Source organism: Euphorbia lathyris, chromosome 3, assembly GCF_963576675.1.
Source record: "Euphorbia lathyris chromosome 3, ddEupLath1.1, whole genome shotgun sequence".
NCBI classification, from domain to species: domain Eukaryota; kingdom Viridiplantae; phylum Streptophyta; class Magnoliopsida; order Malpighiales; family Euphorbiaceae; genus Euphorbia; species Euphorbia lathyris.
Genome location: NC_088912.1, coordinates 88061408 through 88077305, shown reverse-complemented (window position 1 = coordinate 88077305; position 15898 = coordinate 88061408). Strand labels below are relative to the sequence as shown.

The 15898-nt window shown below is 34.1% G+C and overlaps 2 protein-coding genes across 3 annotated transcripts; one reads left to right on the top strand and one right to left on the bottom strand.

Annotated features, from left to right (window-relative positions):
- The first annotated feature begins 5742 nt into the window (after positions 1–5742).
- On the top strand, positions 5743–9938 carry LOC136223107 (peroxisomal (S)-2-hydroxyacid oxidase GLO4-like). Of its 2 annotated transcripts, none has more exons than XM_066010919.1 (13): positions 5743–5889; positions 6529–6676; positions 6761–6885; positions 6972–7018; positions 7089–7166; positions 7263–7387; positions 7494–7551; positions 7644–7706; positions 7924–7993; positions 8071–8171; positions 8251–8355; positions 8433–9564; positions 9661–9938. In XM_066010919.1, the coding sequence occupies exons 2-12, from the start codon at positions 6534–6536 to the stop codon at positions 8610–8612; spliced, it is 1095 nt and encodes a 364-aa protein (XP_065866991.1). In that variant the 5' UTR covers positions 5743–5889; positions 6529–6533; the 3' UTR covers positions 8613–9564; positions 9661–9938. The 2 variants fall into 2 exon arrangements, with proteins under 2 accessions (XP_065866991.1, XP_065866990.1); XM_066010918.1 differs by lacking the exon at positions 5743–5889 and adding an exon at positions 5943–6413.
- Positions 8520–15642, bottom strand: LOC136223106 (DNA topoisomerase 2). The gene is made up of 17 exons (XM_066010917.1): positions 14679–15642; positions 13973–14262; positions 13813–13879; positions 13454–13724; positions 13175–13371; positions 12769–13101; positions 12569–12679; positions 12290–12454; positions 11814–12155; positions 11568–11701; positions 11097–11469; positions 10831–11017; positions 10691–10740; positions 10159–10587; positions 9872–10052; positions 9723–9787; positions 8520–9646 (listed from the first exon to the last, which is right to left on the bottom strand). The coding sequence occupies exons 1-17, from the start codon at positions 15225–15227 to the stop codon at positions 8951–8953; spliced, it is 4440 nt and encodes a 1479-aa protein (XP_065866989.1). The 5' UTR covers positions 15228–15642; the 3' UTR covers positions 8520–8950.
- Positions 15643–15898: the final 256 nt, after the last annotated feature.

Here is a 15898-nt window from a genome sequence, read left to right as displayed (position 1 = left end):
AATAAATCAAGTGTTCATTAATAAATTCAAGTATTATATCTTCATTACGTGTTTTATTTTTCTTTTCAGGTATTTAAGAATGATTTACACTACAACAAATATCTAATATTGTGACGAAAATTCGTCTGACAAAATAAATTTTGTCACAATTAATGTACTTATTGTGACAAAAAAATAATTAGTAAAAACATGTGAAAATTCCAAACAAAATTATGACAAAATAATATTTCGTCCAAATATTTATCACAATAAATCACAAGTCAATCAATATTATGACAAAAAAAATTATCACACATTTTTGTCATAAATACATAAGGTTGTGACAAAAATTCATACGTAAAAATAATTTTTTATCACAACTAATGTATTTATTGTGATCAAATAATAATTAGTAAGAAAAGGTAAAAAAACCAAAAGAAATCGTGAGAAAAAATATTTTGTCGAAATATTTATCATAAGAAAGTAGAACTTAATACGTATTATGATAAAAACAAATTGCCACATCATTTTTGTCATAAATATATAAAGATGTAACGAAACATTCATACGATAAAATAACTGTTTTCGCAATTAATGTACTTATTATGACAAAATTACAATTAGTAAAAAAATGAAAAAACAAAACCAAATTATGACAGTAATATTTATCAAATTAGACTAATATATTGTTTCGAAAATCAATTTACAAATTTTCATATTTATTTGGGGATTAGAATGTGTCATAGATTAATATGAGATATACGATTAAGCCTTAATCATCTTGAGCTTTTAGTTCAAACGGTTCCATGACATGGTATTAGAGTTGCTTGGACCAAACGGTCGAGGGTTCGAGTCCTGGCAACCTCATAAATTTGTAGAATTAAAAACACATCGCGGGTTGGGCCTGTGTTGTGCACGCTGCAAACCCAATGGGAATTTGCATGTGGAGGTATGTCAGAGATTAATATAACATTTACGATTTAGCGGGTTGGGCCTGTATTGTACAAGCTGCAAGCCCAATGGGCATTTGCGAATGGGGGTGTGTATGTAACATTTTTCTTACTACATTATGTAGTCACAATAAATCATATTTCACGGTTATTTAAATTTTGTCATAATAGCTAGATTAATGACAAATTATAGTTGTAACAATAAATAAAAACTAATTATGAGGTAATACAATTTTGTCACTAAAAACTTATTAAGACGGGCTTATCGTGACTAGGATGGTGACAACACACTTTGTAACAAGAAGTTTCTTATGACAAAAATATAACTTATTTTGACAAATTAAATTGTCGCAACAAGCTTGAATTCTTGTAGTGTTAGGATAAACTTGCCCATCTAGCAAGGCGACTTCTGATGATGTGCATTTAATTTCTCTGAACTTTTAAAACTTAAATTATAGATTTCAATTTTAAACTTAAGAGCCCGTTTGGTAAGATGTAATGGGCTTTGTAATGGAATGCCTATTACATTGAAGGGTCATTGCCATGTTTGGTTGCACTTTAAAATTTTGTTGTAATGGAATGAGAAATCCATATATTAAATTTTGTTTAACAAATATTGTAATCCCCATTACATAAAAAAATGGATTGAATTCTCATTACATCCAACAAGTAATCCTAATTTCTATCTTTAAAGTTCCATCTAACCTCTCATTTGTCAAATCTCACTTCTCATCATTCTCAAAAACGCAAAAACTAGAAAACATAAAAACGAAAAAAAAGCAAAAAAAAATGAAAAATAAGAAAATAGAAAAAAACGGTGAAAATGGAAAACGAAAAACGAGAAAAATGTAAAAAAAAAATTACTATGAAAACACGGAAAATTATATACTAATTTCACGATTTTCATGTTTTTTTGTTGATTTTAATTATGTAAATAAAATTTTACGATTATATTTAACTAAGCAAACATAAATAATGTACTGTTAATTACATTTCATCATTTTTTTTAACCAAACATGGTAATGGAATCATCATTCCATTCCATTACATTATAAGTTTGATTACATTACAACTTTGATTACATTACATTGCATTCCTAGGTGTAAATTTAAACTTTTGATATTACAGTAAAGCAATTACCACTTTAAAACATGGGATACACATAAATTTTGTCTCAATTTTCGTGTCATATTCTACCACTCTTATTGATGTCCTTTATACTAAAATCAAATTTAAAAATAAGAGAGTTTAAAAAGATCCAAAATAGAAAATTACTATCCATAAATATTGAAAAAGTTTCGTTCATAAATAATCATTCAAAATTACATAATTTTGGTATTTTAAAAATATTATTTTAGTAATATTGACTTTGATTTTCTAGTATTTTTTTTTTAATAATATGTGTGTTTGGCATTTTGAAAATTAAAATGATGTTTTGGTTATTTGGGTGAATTCTCTTTTCAAAACAAGATTTCTTGGGTTAAAGGGCTTCTTCACCTTTTTTTTTTTTTGAATTTTTAGCCCTTTATATCTGCAAATTAAGTCAAAATAAGTATGTTTTAGTTTGATAAAATTAAAAATTAAATGTTAATAAATAATTAACAAATTTTAAATGTTGAATTTTATTAATATTAAAAAATTGAATGATACAATTATTTAATAAACAATAAAATAAAGAACTAAAATTAAAGATTAAATTTAAGTTTTCTTGAAAGTTTTTATGAGATATGGTTAATATATCTGAAGAATATATAAATCATTTTTATATAAAAGAGTTCAGAATATTATTAATAATTTTTAATTTAAAATTTAAAATTAAATATTTTGATTTACTGTATTAAGTATTTTTTTATTTAATTTAATATTTTAAGGCATGTTATCAATCAAGTTAAAAACTTTTAATGCCCCTGAACTTATCCAAAAAGATTGGTTGACCCTCTGAACTTTCAAAGTGTTCTGGTAGCTCTCTGAATTTGCATAAAAAACTCAATTAACCCTTTGAACTTGTGGAAAATGTAATTGATTGATCACTCGGTTGCAAAAAAAAAAAAAATTAAATTCAGAAGACGTATTCCATGCATCTTAGAATATTATTATATAATTCAAAAATAGATTAAAAAGAAAGTTATTACTTGTTTAACTATAAAATTTATCTTCGCTAATATTAAAACCGTATATCCCGATCTTGTTCGTTTTACGTTTTTTAAGACGAGTGCAATACATCTTCGGCATTTAACTTACTTTTTTGCCACCGAGTGATCAATTGATTCATTTTACGCAAGTTCATGAGGCTAACTGAACATTTTATGCAAGTTCAAGAGGCTATCGGACACTTTAAAAATTCAAAAAGTCAATCAAACTTTTTGGACAAGTTCAGAGGGCAAATGTGTTGGGAATTTTTCTTGATTGCGACAATTTAGCGGAAGCGATAAAACAATTTTATTGAATTTATGAGGTTTACAAGAGGGTGTTCTCTAGAAACTTTCTAGAGTTACAATGAGATAAAACAAAAATAGTAGCACTCAGGTGTTTCCCAAAATATCCAAAATAATTATCTTTACTATTTTTATCTCTCCCTCAAATAATTAGACTACCCTCTAAAATAAACTCTCAAAAACTCATAAGGCACAATTGTACCTCCTCTCAAGCTACAACTCCTCACATTTTTCTTTTATTCTATTTCTCACTTTCTTTCTCCCTCGATCTATATTTTTTGGCACCCTAAATTCATGGCCATTATATAGCCATATTCACTTTTTCAACTAATTAGTTGAGAAAGTCAAGGTTTCATATGTGCCATAATTTGTGCCCATAAATCATGGCACAACTTGTTTGACTTTTTTTTTATCTCTTTATTTATTTTAAATTAATAGTTAATTTTTTAACAATCTTCCCCTTAACTATTAATTTAAAACTTTCATTTTTTTAAATATATTTATGATGTACTTTCCCATCATCACCTTATAAACGGAGCACTTCTCTCCGCAAACAGCTTCTCGGAGCACTTCTCACCGAATCGATTTGTTGATGCACTTCTCATCAACCTTCAACTATTGGAGCACTTCTCTCCAAATTAAACAAATTCTTCTTTCTCAACATGATGTGCCAAATTGACACTTTCTTCTCTCTTGTTCCTGCAATTCTGTTGCACGTGCCTAAACTTCTTACACTTGAAACATTTAGGCTTCCCCTTGTGCCAGCAGTCTTTCTTATCATGACCATGTTTTTTGCAATGACCATATTGAAGAATTTTTTTTTTTTTTTTTGAACCTTGAGCAAGGAAAACTCCCTCAACTGCTTGCTCATTTTCTCAATTTCCTCACACCCAATTCTTTGGTGCGTGACGCTAATATCAGCGTGAGCGCCAATATTGAACCATGGCTCTGATACCACTGATGAGAATTTTTCTTGATTGCGACAATTTAGCGGAAGCGATAAAACAATTTTATTGAATTTATGAGGTTTACAAGAGGGTGTTCTCTAGAAACTTTCTAGAGTTACAATGAGATAAAACAAAAATAGTAGCACTCGGGTGTTTCCCAAAAATACCCAAAATAATTATCTTTACTATTTTTATCTCTCCCCCAAATAATTAGACTACCCTCTAAAATAAACTCTCAAAAACTCATAAGGCACAATTGTACCTCCTCTCAAGCTACAACTCCTCACATTTTTCTTTTATTCTATTTCTCATTTTCTTTCTCCCTCAATCTATATTTTTTGGCACCCTAAATCCATGGCCATTATATAGCCATATTTTTTAACACTTTTTCAACTAATTAGTTGAGAAAGTCAAGGTTTCATATGTGCCATAATTTGTGCCCATAAATCATGGCACAACTTATTTGACCTTTTTTTTATCTCTTTATTTATTTTAAATTAATACTTAATTTTTTAACAAAATGATGTATTAAGCCAACTTTTAATTTTTATAGTCTTACCCCTGTCAATTACTACTACTAAGGTAAAAAAAAAATGCCAAATGAACTAATGAAGCAATTTCATTCCTCATTAATAGAATGCCAATTCCCATTAATTTGATTTCATATTTCTATCACCTAAATTCTATTAACATGTACACGTATAATCTAAGTTAGTGTTATCAATCAAGTCTAAATATGTTTATCCGTCCGTAACTATAATGTTAAATTTGAAACTAGAGTTGTTAACGAGCCTTAATAGTTTGTAAACTATTTGAACTCGATTCGGTCAAAGCTCAACTCAATAAGATTGGACTCAAGTTTGGGATCAGCTCGTGTACTAACGAGTCTGGACTTCTTTAAATTCAGCTCGAAAACTCACAAACAAGTTCGATTATTTTTCATTACTATATATATTTCATTAATTTTATATATATAATATTTCATTGTTTTAAATTTTTCTTTCATTATTATTAGGTTTTCATACATAAGTTTTAACTATGAAAAAAATGACACAAAAAAAAATTGTCTTTAAACATTTAGCTAGAAAATTATAAAATTATGTTTTGATAACAAAATACGCTACAAATTTTAATATGTATTTCATTGTTTTAAATTTTTTGTGAGTTCATGTTTTCGTATTACTATTCTTGAATATCAGGTATAACATGTGATTTTTTAAAAAATATTTTAAACTATACTTTATCTTCTACACTACTCGGTTCAGCTCGGTTTTATAAAAGATTGACCCAGTCAAAGCTCTGATCAAAATAGCTCAGCACAAACAAGATATTAACGAACTAATACCGAACCTATCTGGATTGGAGCTCGTGCTCGGCTTGTTTAGGCCCCTGTTCGAAACAAACTTGTTGACAAATTGGACACACGGAAAATCAGACAAAGACAAAAAGAGAAAAAAAAAATAGCCATCAAAATAGATCACGCAACTCGGTTTTCTGTTTCTGTGTGAGTTTTTTTTCAGAGTCTAATGATCTAATCTTATTTCTCAGTTCCCATTTCTGATTTCTCTTCTCTCACAGGTATTATTCTTTTCTTCTTTATACGGTTTCACTGATATTTTTCATTGCCTTCTTTTATGTTTTTTAGGCTGCTGAGAATCTTGTTTTCTTTAGTTTTTACTTTCTGTAGACCATGCTGAAGCAAGAACACAATTATTGCTTGACAAAACTTAAATTACTTGTTTGCTTATGTAAAGTTCAATAACTTCTATGTCAAGGGTTATAATGTTAGAAAGGCTATAGTTTAGGGGGATGAATGTATCTTACTTAAAAAAGATAGGAACTGGATATGAAACTTGACAACAACTTTTAGACTTGTTCTGCTGAGATTGAAATTTTGATTTTTGATTGTCCTTTCCTGTCGTTTACTTAGGGGATGTTTGGTTGCTGCTTTTTGACCTCCTGATAGTCTTTTCACTTTGAAAATGAGAGTTTTAGGGGTGTTCCTTGTCTTTTATGGCTGAAAAGTAGCTTTTTATAAATCCGCTTTTTTGGAAAAACATCCTTTTCAAACAACGACCGTAACATGAAACAGCAAATAGCAGGTAAAACAAACGGGCCCTTATTATCTGGATTGAATGTTCAGTAGATTAAGACAAACATTCCTAGCTAGGTTTCTGGTAGATTCAATAAAGCTTATGCTTAGTGTGTATGTTTCAGATAAAATGGCAGCTGAAGCAGTTAATGTGAATGATTTTCAAGTTCTGGCTAAGCAAGTTCTGCCCAAGATGTACTATGACTTCTACACTGGAGGAGCAGAAGATGAACATACACTCAAAGAAAATGTCGAAGCATTTCGGAGAATCACGTAACTCATCTTCAAACTCATGATCATTAATTTAGAAAATTGGTGTCTTAATTTCACTAAACAGACTCTTTGATGCCTCCTCAGATTTCGGCCTCGAGTTCTCGTTGATGTTAGTACAATATCCATGTCTACAACCATTTTGGGTCACACCATTTCATCACCTATAATGATAGCTCCAACTGCTATGCATAAGCTAGCACATCCTCAAGGTTTTAAGTTCTCACTGAAAGGTTCTAATCTAAATTCTAATCATGTGTTATGTGTTTGAATTTACCGGCTTTTCTGGTTTTGACAGGAGAGATTGCTACTGCTAGAGCAGCAGCTGCCTGCAACACCATAATGGTATTCATTCGAAATAGTGTTTTCGTGCTCGAAGTGATTCATAAGGAATTCTTATCTTCAACATTTTCAGGTTTTATCCTTCTCATCTTCCTGCAATTTGGAGGAAGTTGCTGCTAGTTGTAATGCTGTTCGGTTTTTTCAACTATATGTACTTGACCTCACTTGAACTCTTTTCGGTTTTCTCATTCTCGAAGTCTTATGTCCTTGAAAGACTAACTACAGATAGTTGTTCATCTACGATTAGGTGTATAAAAGGCGCGATATAGCAGCTAACTTAGTGCAGAGAGCTGAAAGGAATGGTTATAAGGCTATTGTCTTAACAGCTGATACTCCTAGGCTCGGACGAAGAGAAGCAGATATTAAGAACAGGTGAATGCTATTCTTTTCATCTTTCATCCTATGCATACACTCAGTAACACACAGTTTGAGTTCTTATAAGCCGTGTTCATCTATCGATCTGTGATAACTTTTGCAGAATGATTGTGCCTCAACTGAAGAACTTGGAAGGTCTATTTTCAATTGAAGTTGCATCTGTGAGTAGAATGTTTGAATATAAACACTATATTGCCTTTCTCTTGAGAAATCTGAATAACAAGTTTTTTTTTGTTCTATACAATTTATGCAGGAAAAGGGTTCAAAGTTAGAAGCTTTTGCCAATGAAACTATTGATGCAACTTTGAGTTGGAAGGTAATAAACCAGTAAAACAAGTCCAATTTGTTCTACTACCGATTAAGGTTCGATTGAGTTGAAAGGTGTCACAGTTTCTTAAACTAGATGTCGAGGTTAATTCTAGTGCGTATGCAGCAAACCTTAATTGGGAAAGGCGCAAAGAGTGTAATCAATCTCAAACTGATTGATTGAGAACAAATTTGTTTTAGTAATGAATATTTCCATTCCATTGCAGGATGTAACATGGTTAAAATCTATTACAAGTTTACCAATTCTGATCAAGGGAATACTCACTCGTGAAGACGGTAAAATCAAACCAGCTTAGGATATTGGTCTCCATGTTCAAACAACTTGTTAATTTATTACTATTATTATTAAACAGCCATGAAAGCCATTGAAGTAGGCGTTGGAGGAATTATTGTCTCCAATCATGGAGCTCGGCAGCTAGACTATAGTCCTGCAACTATTTCAGCCCTGGAAGAGGTGACTCAGTTTGATGAGTTAATGTTTTCCTAGATAATATACTGATTTGATGAGTTAATGTTTTTTCCTTTGATTGAAGGTTGTTGATGCTGTTGGAGGCAAAGTTCCTGTTCTCCTTGATGGAGGAGTGCGCCGAGGAACTGATGTTTTCAAGGCTCTAGCCCTCGGTGCAAAAGCAGTACTTGTAAGCATATACATCAAAAACACGTAATGCAGTTCTAATTGAATCGTATTTTAACGAGGTGAACTAATTTTTCACAGGTTGGTAGGCCAGTTATCTATGGGCTGGCAGTGAATGGAGAAAATGGAGCCAGAAAAGTGATTGAGATGCTGAAGGATGAGCTTGAACTGACCATGGCACTTTCGGGCTGTCCTACCCTTGAACATATCACCAGGAACCATATAAGGACTCAGTTTGACAGATGCCAATCTATGCTCTAATTCTGTCTTATAGCCTGCTGCAAAATGTATCCTGCATTCAAATAAAGGTAGCATTATATCTGTTGCGCTGTTCAATGCCGGAGGGATGGTGTCCGATCACCAAAATACAGCCTGAAAAGGGGTAGTTCCAGGCGGCTCTTTCATCTAGGAAGAGATATACTAACTAATAATAATATATAGTAATAAAACATTGGCTGAATTATCATATTATTATTTTATGTTACTTAAGTTGCTGGAAACCATAAGCTATCAGATTAGAGTAAGGAGAAAAATAAAATTGAGTACCTAGACTTTTACAAATAATAAAACTCAACAGAAGCTAAGTTGTTAACTCAAACTCAGTCTTCATCTTCACTGAAAGCATCAACATCTTCACTTTCATCGTCCGAAAGTTTAATAGCATCATCCTCTTCACTGTCAGAGTCGCTTATCACATACTTAGCCTGTGTACGGTTCGCCCTCTTTGGTCTAGCTCTTGCTGCCATTTCTTCCAAGCTACCAGAGCCAGAACTACTGGTCTCTTCATTTTCCTTGTTGTTAAAAGTCCTTCCCAGAATAGAACTACTCTTCTTATTGAAGGGGGATGCTCTCATTTTCCTCACTTTCTTCTCCGGTGATATTCCTGAATCCTCAGCAGGTTTCAACATTTCAGTTATAAGCTTCTGATCCTGAGACTGCTTTGGAGTTGGTCCTCTTTTCTTTGCGCCTGCAGGGGGCTTAGCTGCCGTGGGTTTTGCAGCAGGTTTTCTTCCTCCCTTCTTTTTTGCTTCTGCAGCAGGCACCACTTCTAGATCCGAGTCTTCACTCAGTCCTATCACATCATCTTCATCGTCGGATATATCTGAAAAAACAGTTTTCACAGGCTTCTTTGAAGCAGCAGCCCTTTTGGTTGGGCCTTTCTTTGCAGGTTTTCCAGGCACATCAGTCACCATGTCTTCAGTTGATTGTTCAGGTGATGAATCAAGTTTATACGCCTTAAGTCTTTCTTTCAATGCTTCAACTTCATCATCATCTGAATCAGAATTGGATTTTTGCTGTGGACATACAGATGACTAAATATTAGTTATGTGAAGGCAAGGGAAATAAACAGGGAAAATGCAAGAGATGTACCTTAGCAGCAGGAGCTTTCTTTGAACCAGCTCTTCCTTTCGGTTTCACTACCTCAGGAGCAATTTCTGATGATCAAGATGATTTTTTACTTAGTATTTATATGTATTATATTATATACACAAAAGATTTCTAAGAAACATAACACTAACCTGTTTCCATTGCAGAACTGGATGGTTTTCCCATTGTCTCTGAAGCAGCTTCTGCATTTTTGGTTGCCTTATTGTTCTTCCTTGGTTGTTTGGGTGCTTGTTTAGAAACCTTAAAACCACCTTGACCATTTATTCGACTTTCTGATTTCTTTCTCTCGTCCCCTTCCTCAGCATCCAGTTTCTGAATTTAACCGAAAATCAGGAACAAAAACAAATTTTGACATTGTAAGATGGCAACTAAACAGAGAGTGAAACAAAACAAAATAAGTAAATTTCAGGGTCCATACCTCAAGTTCAAGCTCCAAAGCATCAAGATCCAATAACCATAAATCTTTGGGACTCATCTTCCTTAACTTGTCAAGTTCTTCATTTATTTTATTCTGGTCATCACACAATCTCTGAACCCTCTCAAGGGTCAAGCTTCCAATGGGCATAGACAGTAAATACTCATAATCACTGGCCCGTACTCCATTGGAACTGACTGTCGCTTCATCTCTCTCTTCCTGCTCGTCTGTATCATCAGTTGCCCCAACAACCACGGATTCAACAGATTTCTTTTTTGGGACAGGGGTGAAACCTTTCTGATGCAGCTCCAAGAACAGATCAGCTCTCTTTCTGTTGTTTACAATAATTTCCCCCCTTACAACCCCAAGGATAAATCTCACTTTGTTTTCCAATATCAGTGCCTCCATTTCAAGTTCTGCAAGCTTTAATTTCTGCAAGAAGGCATTACATAATCAAGAACCTCCACTTCAATAGGAGGTAGTAAAAGAATTTAAGAAACTGCTAGTTATTTCTACAACCCAAAAATGCACTTACCTTTCTCTTCTCATAACATTCCAACCTCAAGTGAAAAAATTCTTCAAGGACTGCAGATAAAAACATGTAGAAATAAGAAACAACTCTCTAATCTACCATAAAATAATCCCTAAAACAGATCCATAATATCTAACTCATACTTTCTTCAGGGCTTCCATATCTCTTAATGATGCCTTTTGGATCGAACAGGTGCATGTTACTAGTGCTAACTGTAGTTGTTAATTTGAATTTCTTTAACAAACCCTCTTCCTTGGCTTCTTTCATCTTCTCCTCGGACAAGAGGACTTCAAAACATACACTTACATCATCTCCGTACTTCTTAAAATCCTGCAATCAGAAGAACATTGTGCATAAGAGAGAGTTAAATGGAAGTACACAAAACCCTTCAGAGGACACATGTATATACCTTAACAAAAGCATCCTTTGGTAAGTTGCCCTTTTCATCTCTAAAACCGTCCATGACAGAACTCAAAAAATCTTTGTAATCTTCAGTCCACCTACGGACTGGCAATTCCGTTATCCTGACAGTTGTCTCATTCACTTCCTCAATAATTCCATTGACAGCATAGCTAAAACCACTTTCCTTTGCAGCACCTAATTCAATTGTTCCTCTAAACCCTCTATACCAAGGATGCATACGTTCCATCTCTTCATTATTAAGTAGACGCCTCAAGTTTGCAACAATATCTCTTGGGTTGAAATTGGGAATGAAAGTGCTCCACCCAGTTCCAATTCCCTCAGAACCATTCACAAGAACCATCGGTATAATTGGGGCATACCTACATAGGAAAAATATTAGGTGAGCATACCCAAATAGGAAAAATATTAGGTGATTTTCACCATTTTTCTTAAATCCACATTGCAATTCATAAGTTACCAAGTGGGTTCGATAGAAAGGCCATCTTCTTCTAAGTAGTCCAAAAGGCGGTCATCGTCCTTGGGGAACAGGAACCTTGTAATAGGGGAAAGACAAGTAAAAATATAACGTGCGCTTGCATGATCTTTGCCTCCCTGTAAAGAAATGGTTCATACACATAAAAATCATTGATCTATCCATCCTTCCACAAATAATTTAATCTGAAATATGATTTGGTTGTATTTTATAACATGATTTAAATAATACCATGCAACGTGTGCCAAATTGTCCTTTCGGCGCAAGAAGGTTGATGTTATTACTCCCAACGAAATTCTGAGCCATTCCAATGATTGTAGTATTAAGACTTTGCTCACCATGGTGATAAGCAGATTTCTCAGATACATAACCTTGAAACTGGCTAACTTTGATGTCTTTGACCAAGTTCCTCTTGAAACAACTGAAAAGTATCTTCCTTTGAGATGGCTTTAGGCCGTCAACCATGCAGGGTATTGATCTCTGGAGATCTGCCACAGAAAACAAAATAAGCTCCTTGTTGATAAAGTCACTGTATTTTATAAGCTTCATTTTCTGATCAAGGTGAGTGCCAGGCTGCAAAATAAAAGCAAATTATCAGATTCTGTCAAAATATAATTAGAACAAAAGGTTAAAAGAGAATGGGAAAAAAAAAAAAAAAAAGAAAAAAAAAACATGTGACAAAACAGCACATAAACAGGCCCTCTCACCTCAAATTGCCGCAGCCAGTTCTTTCTGTCTTCAATCTTCTTCTTGCTGAATGCAAGCTCTATGGCATTTCCATCTTGATCATCTATCCATGCAAAATCTTTCCTGTGCATTGCAATATTCGTGAAGTACTCTTTTGCTTCTCTTTTGTCATTTGTGCCTAAACCCTGCATCAAATTATCAATTCCATCGGTAAAGCAGAAAAACAACACTAAATAGTCTTTAGAGTGCAGTATAAGATTGTACATATCCTAATCACCTTTATCCTAATAAACACAAACCTTATAGTACTTGATTGTCCAGCCACTTGCATTTCCATTTAAACTTTCTTTCCATGACTGATACTCAGGCATGGTATAAAAAGCTAAAACTCTTCCATTATTATGCGTAGCCTGAAGAAAGAGCACCAAAAATTAAACCATGATTTTTAATAGAAAATTTTCTAATTGTATGGACCAATTAATGAAGTATACCAACCGACCTTCACAATAGGAGTTATAAACTCAACCATGAAAGATGGAACTTTGAGTAATGATGGCCAGAAATAATACATGAAGTTGATCAGCAAACCCTTAATGTGGGAGCCATCATAATCCTGATCAGTCATTATCATCAGGTGACCATATCTCAATTGCTTGACACTGTCATACTGCTTATTTTGCTGTAAACCAAGGATCTTTTTTATACTCTCAATTTCCTTATTCTCGTTCAGCTGTTTGGCGGTGGCTTCCCGGACATTGAGTAATTTACCTCTCAGAGGGAACACACCATAGAGATCACGAATATCTTGAGGCAGAGCACCTAAACCAGATATCTGTACACACCTAGGCATTAAGTAATCAAGTTTATTGCTGATCCAATGGACTACATTTTAGATTACAACTCACCGCAAGTGTTTTTGCTGAATCTCCTTCTGTTAAGATCAATGTACATTTATGAGAGTTCTTGCTTCCAGCCTCATTAGCATCCTCAAGCTTTGGAATAATCACTCTTCCTCTTTTTGACCCATCAGATTTCTTAAGATCTTTGTCCAGTTTGAATTTTGCCCAGGAAAGTAGATTCTCCACAATATCAGACTTTGATACTGCAGTACAATTATCATAGAAATATTAGTATCAATTTATAGTTATCTATAATTTTTATCTTTTACAAAATCAAATAATGACCTTTCTTCAGAAATTCTTCAGGAAGTTCACATTTAGACCCAAAATTACTCTGGCGAAGTGTCAGAGTTTCTTTTGTTTGAGAATCGAAAGCAGGGTTATCAATGAGAGCATTGACAAAAACCCACAAGTAGCTCTTCACATTGTGTGGTTTGATGTTGGCATTCTTGCTCTTCTTCTTAACAACACCCACCACATAGTTAGCTATCTGATTAGTTATATAGTCAACGTGAGTTCCACCCTTGATTGTTGCTATTGAATTGACAAAGCTGACCTGTGTTAACAAAGGAAAGCAATTTAAGCTAAAGACATAACTCTTTTCAGTATAAATATCTAAGGGATTAAAAGAGCATCACAATTACCTGTTGGAACTGGCCCTCAGTAGTACTCACACATATTTCCCACCTCTCGCCTACTTTTTGGTAGAAACTGAGCAAATAAATTAAAATATCAGCTGAGTATATTAATACATTTGGCAATACTATACTTAACACAGTTAACTGGATAGTTCGTTGATGTAACCTTGTAGGGGCATTTGAAGATCCCGATTCAGGAACAAGGAACAATTTAACATAATCCTGAAATGATTTAATAGGAACCCTCTTTCCATTCAGCTCAACCTTCACAGATTGACCAAGGCAGCCAGCCATGTCTATCACTCGCTTTCTCATTAGAGCAACCACATCATCTTCGAGCATAACCATGCTGAATTTTGCCAAATCTGGCTTGTATGAAACCTTTGTCCAGTTCTCACCTTGCTTGCACTTTGTTATAACAGGTTCAGACTTCTTTCCCATGTTGTTTGAGAAAACCTAAGAATAAAGCAATGGAGCTAATTTATATGCGCTTGAGAAGCTGTGAACTATGAAAATGCATGTCAACGAAGAATATTAAGGTGCAATTATTCTTGATAAGCATCTCCCTACCATGTCATTGTCATGTACAAACAGATATTGTCTAATTGAAGAACACAGTCACAAGTTCACGCCTTGAAAGACAGTTCAACCGCATATTTTAAAAGCAGGGGTAAATATCCTCTAATGAGAAATACATGCCATGGAAAAGCATTAGAAGAACTTCAGCTTTTTTTCTTTTTTTCTAATACCATCATTTATATGTAACGAAGTTCTCAAGATCCATATTTAAGAGCAATAATCATGAAACCAAACATATAGACATGACCATAAATGATGATTTATCAAAGAAAATGAAGTTCTTTCACATTTACCTGCTTATACTTCTTTAGCCGACTCCCATCAGCAGTTTCAATAATAAACTCTGTAGAGAAAATATTAGTGAGCTTGGCTCCATACCCATTCCTTCCTCCCGTGGTCTTCTTCTCCGTATCATCGTAATTACTGCTAGTCAACAAGTGCCCAAATATTAGCTCGGGCACATACACACCCTCCTCCTTATGTATCTCAATTGGAACTCCATTCCCATTGTTATAAACGCTGATCAGGTTATTCTCCACATCAATCACAACCTTTAAGGAATCCATGGATGGATCCCTCTGTTTGTTGTCAGCAGCATTGACCAAGATTTCGTCAAAGATCTTGTAAAGACCAGGAACGTAGCTGATCTGGCGGTTCACCATTTTTTCATCCTCGTAAACCCATAGAGCCTGAGTGTGCTTCTCGATCGAACCAATGTAGGTGTCGGGTCGAAGCAGGATGTGCTCTAGTTGACTCTTCTTCTGGTAGATATCTTCAATGGTCTTTCCGCGCCCCCCAATGTTCGCGATGTTGCTGGTCTTCAGCGGCACAGTTTCTGCCATAATCGATTCTGGAGAGTAAAAAATCGGACGAATTACAGACCGCGAAGGTTGGGGTTTCTTGTAAAGATTGCGACAGAAATGCAAAATTAGTGTGCGATTCTTTTTTTAATCTCTGAGAAAGAGATAGGATATGTCTAACGTAAGAGGTCTAGGGTTTCTGTAGAGAGAAAGAGAGACACAGAGATGGTGTCTAGTGAACTCAGACCGAGAGAGCAGCGAGGAAGTGAAGAAATAAGGAAGAATGTGATTTTAAGAAAGCCAGACCAGGCGCCGATAAAGGAAGGTAGAGGGCTAACGGTCAGGAATTTGAATTTCAAATTCTTGGGGAAGGCGGGATTTCAAATTGGACGGTTACGGTTGATTGACGTTCTTGAAATTCCAACGGTGGCGATTCGCTTGAGGTTGCAGAGAGTACTGGTTCTTGGTTTTACCTTTCAGATTTGGCAACTTTGAGAAATTAAAATTTTTGAGAAATTGGGGTTTAAATATTTTCATTCAAGTACTTGTAAAATTGGTTTGATACTCAAATTAAGGATTACGCTAAAAAGTTATTTGTAGTAGTGACAGCTAACAGCTAAGAGTAATTTTATATCTAACGTAATAAAAGGTATAATTATTTCCCCTAACATCTATAAGGTGGACCAATTTTATATCTAACTAAAATTATACCC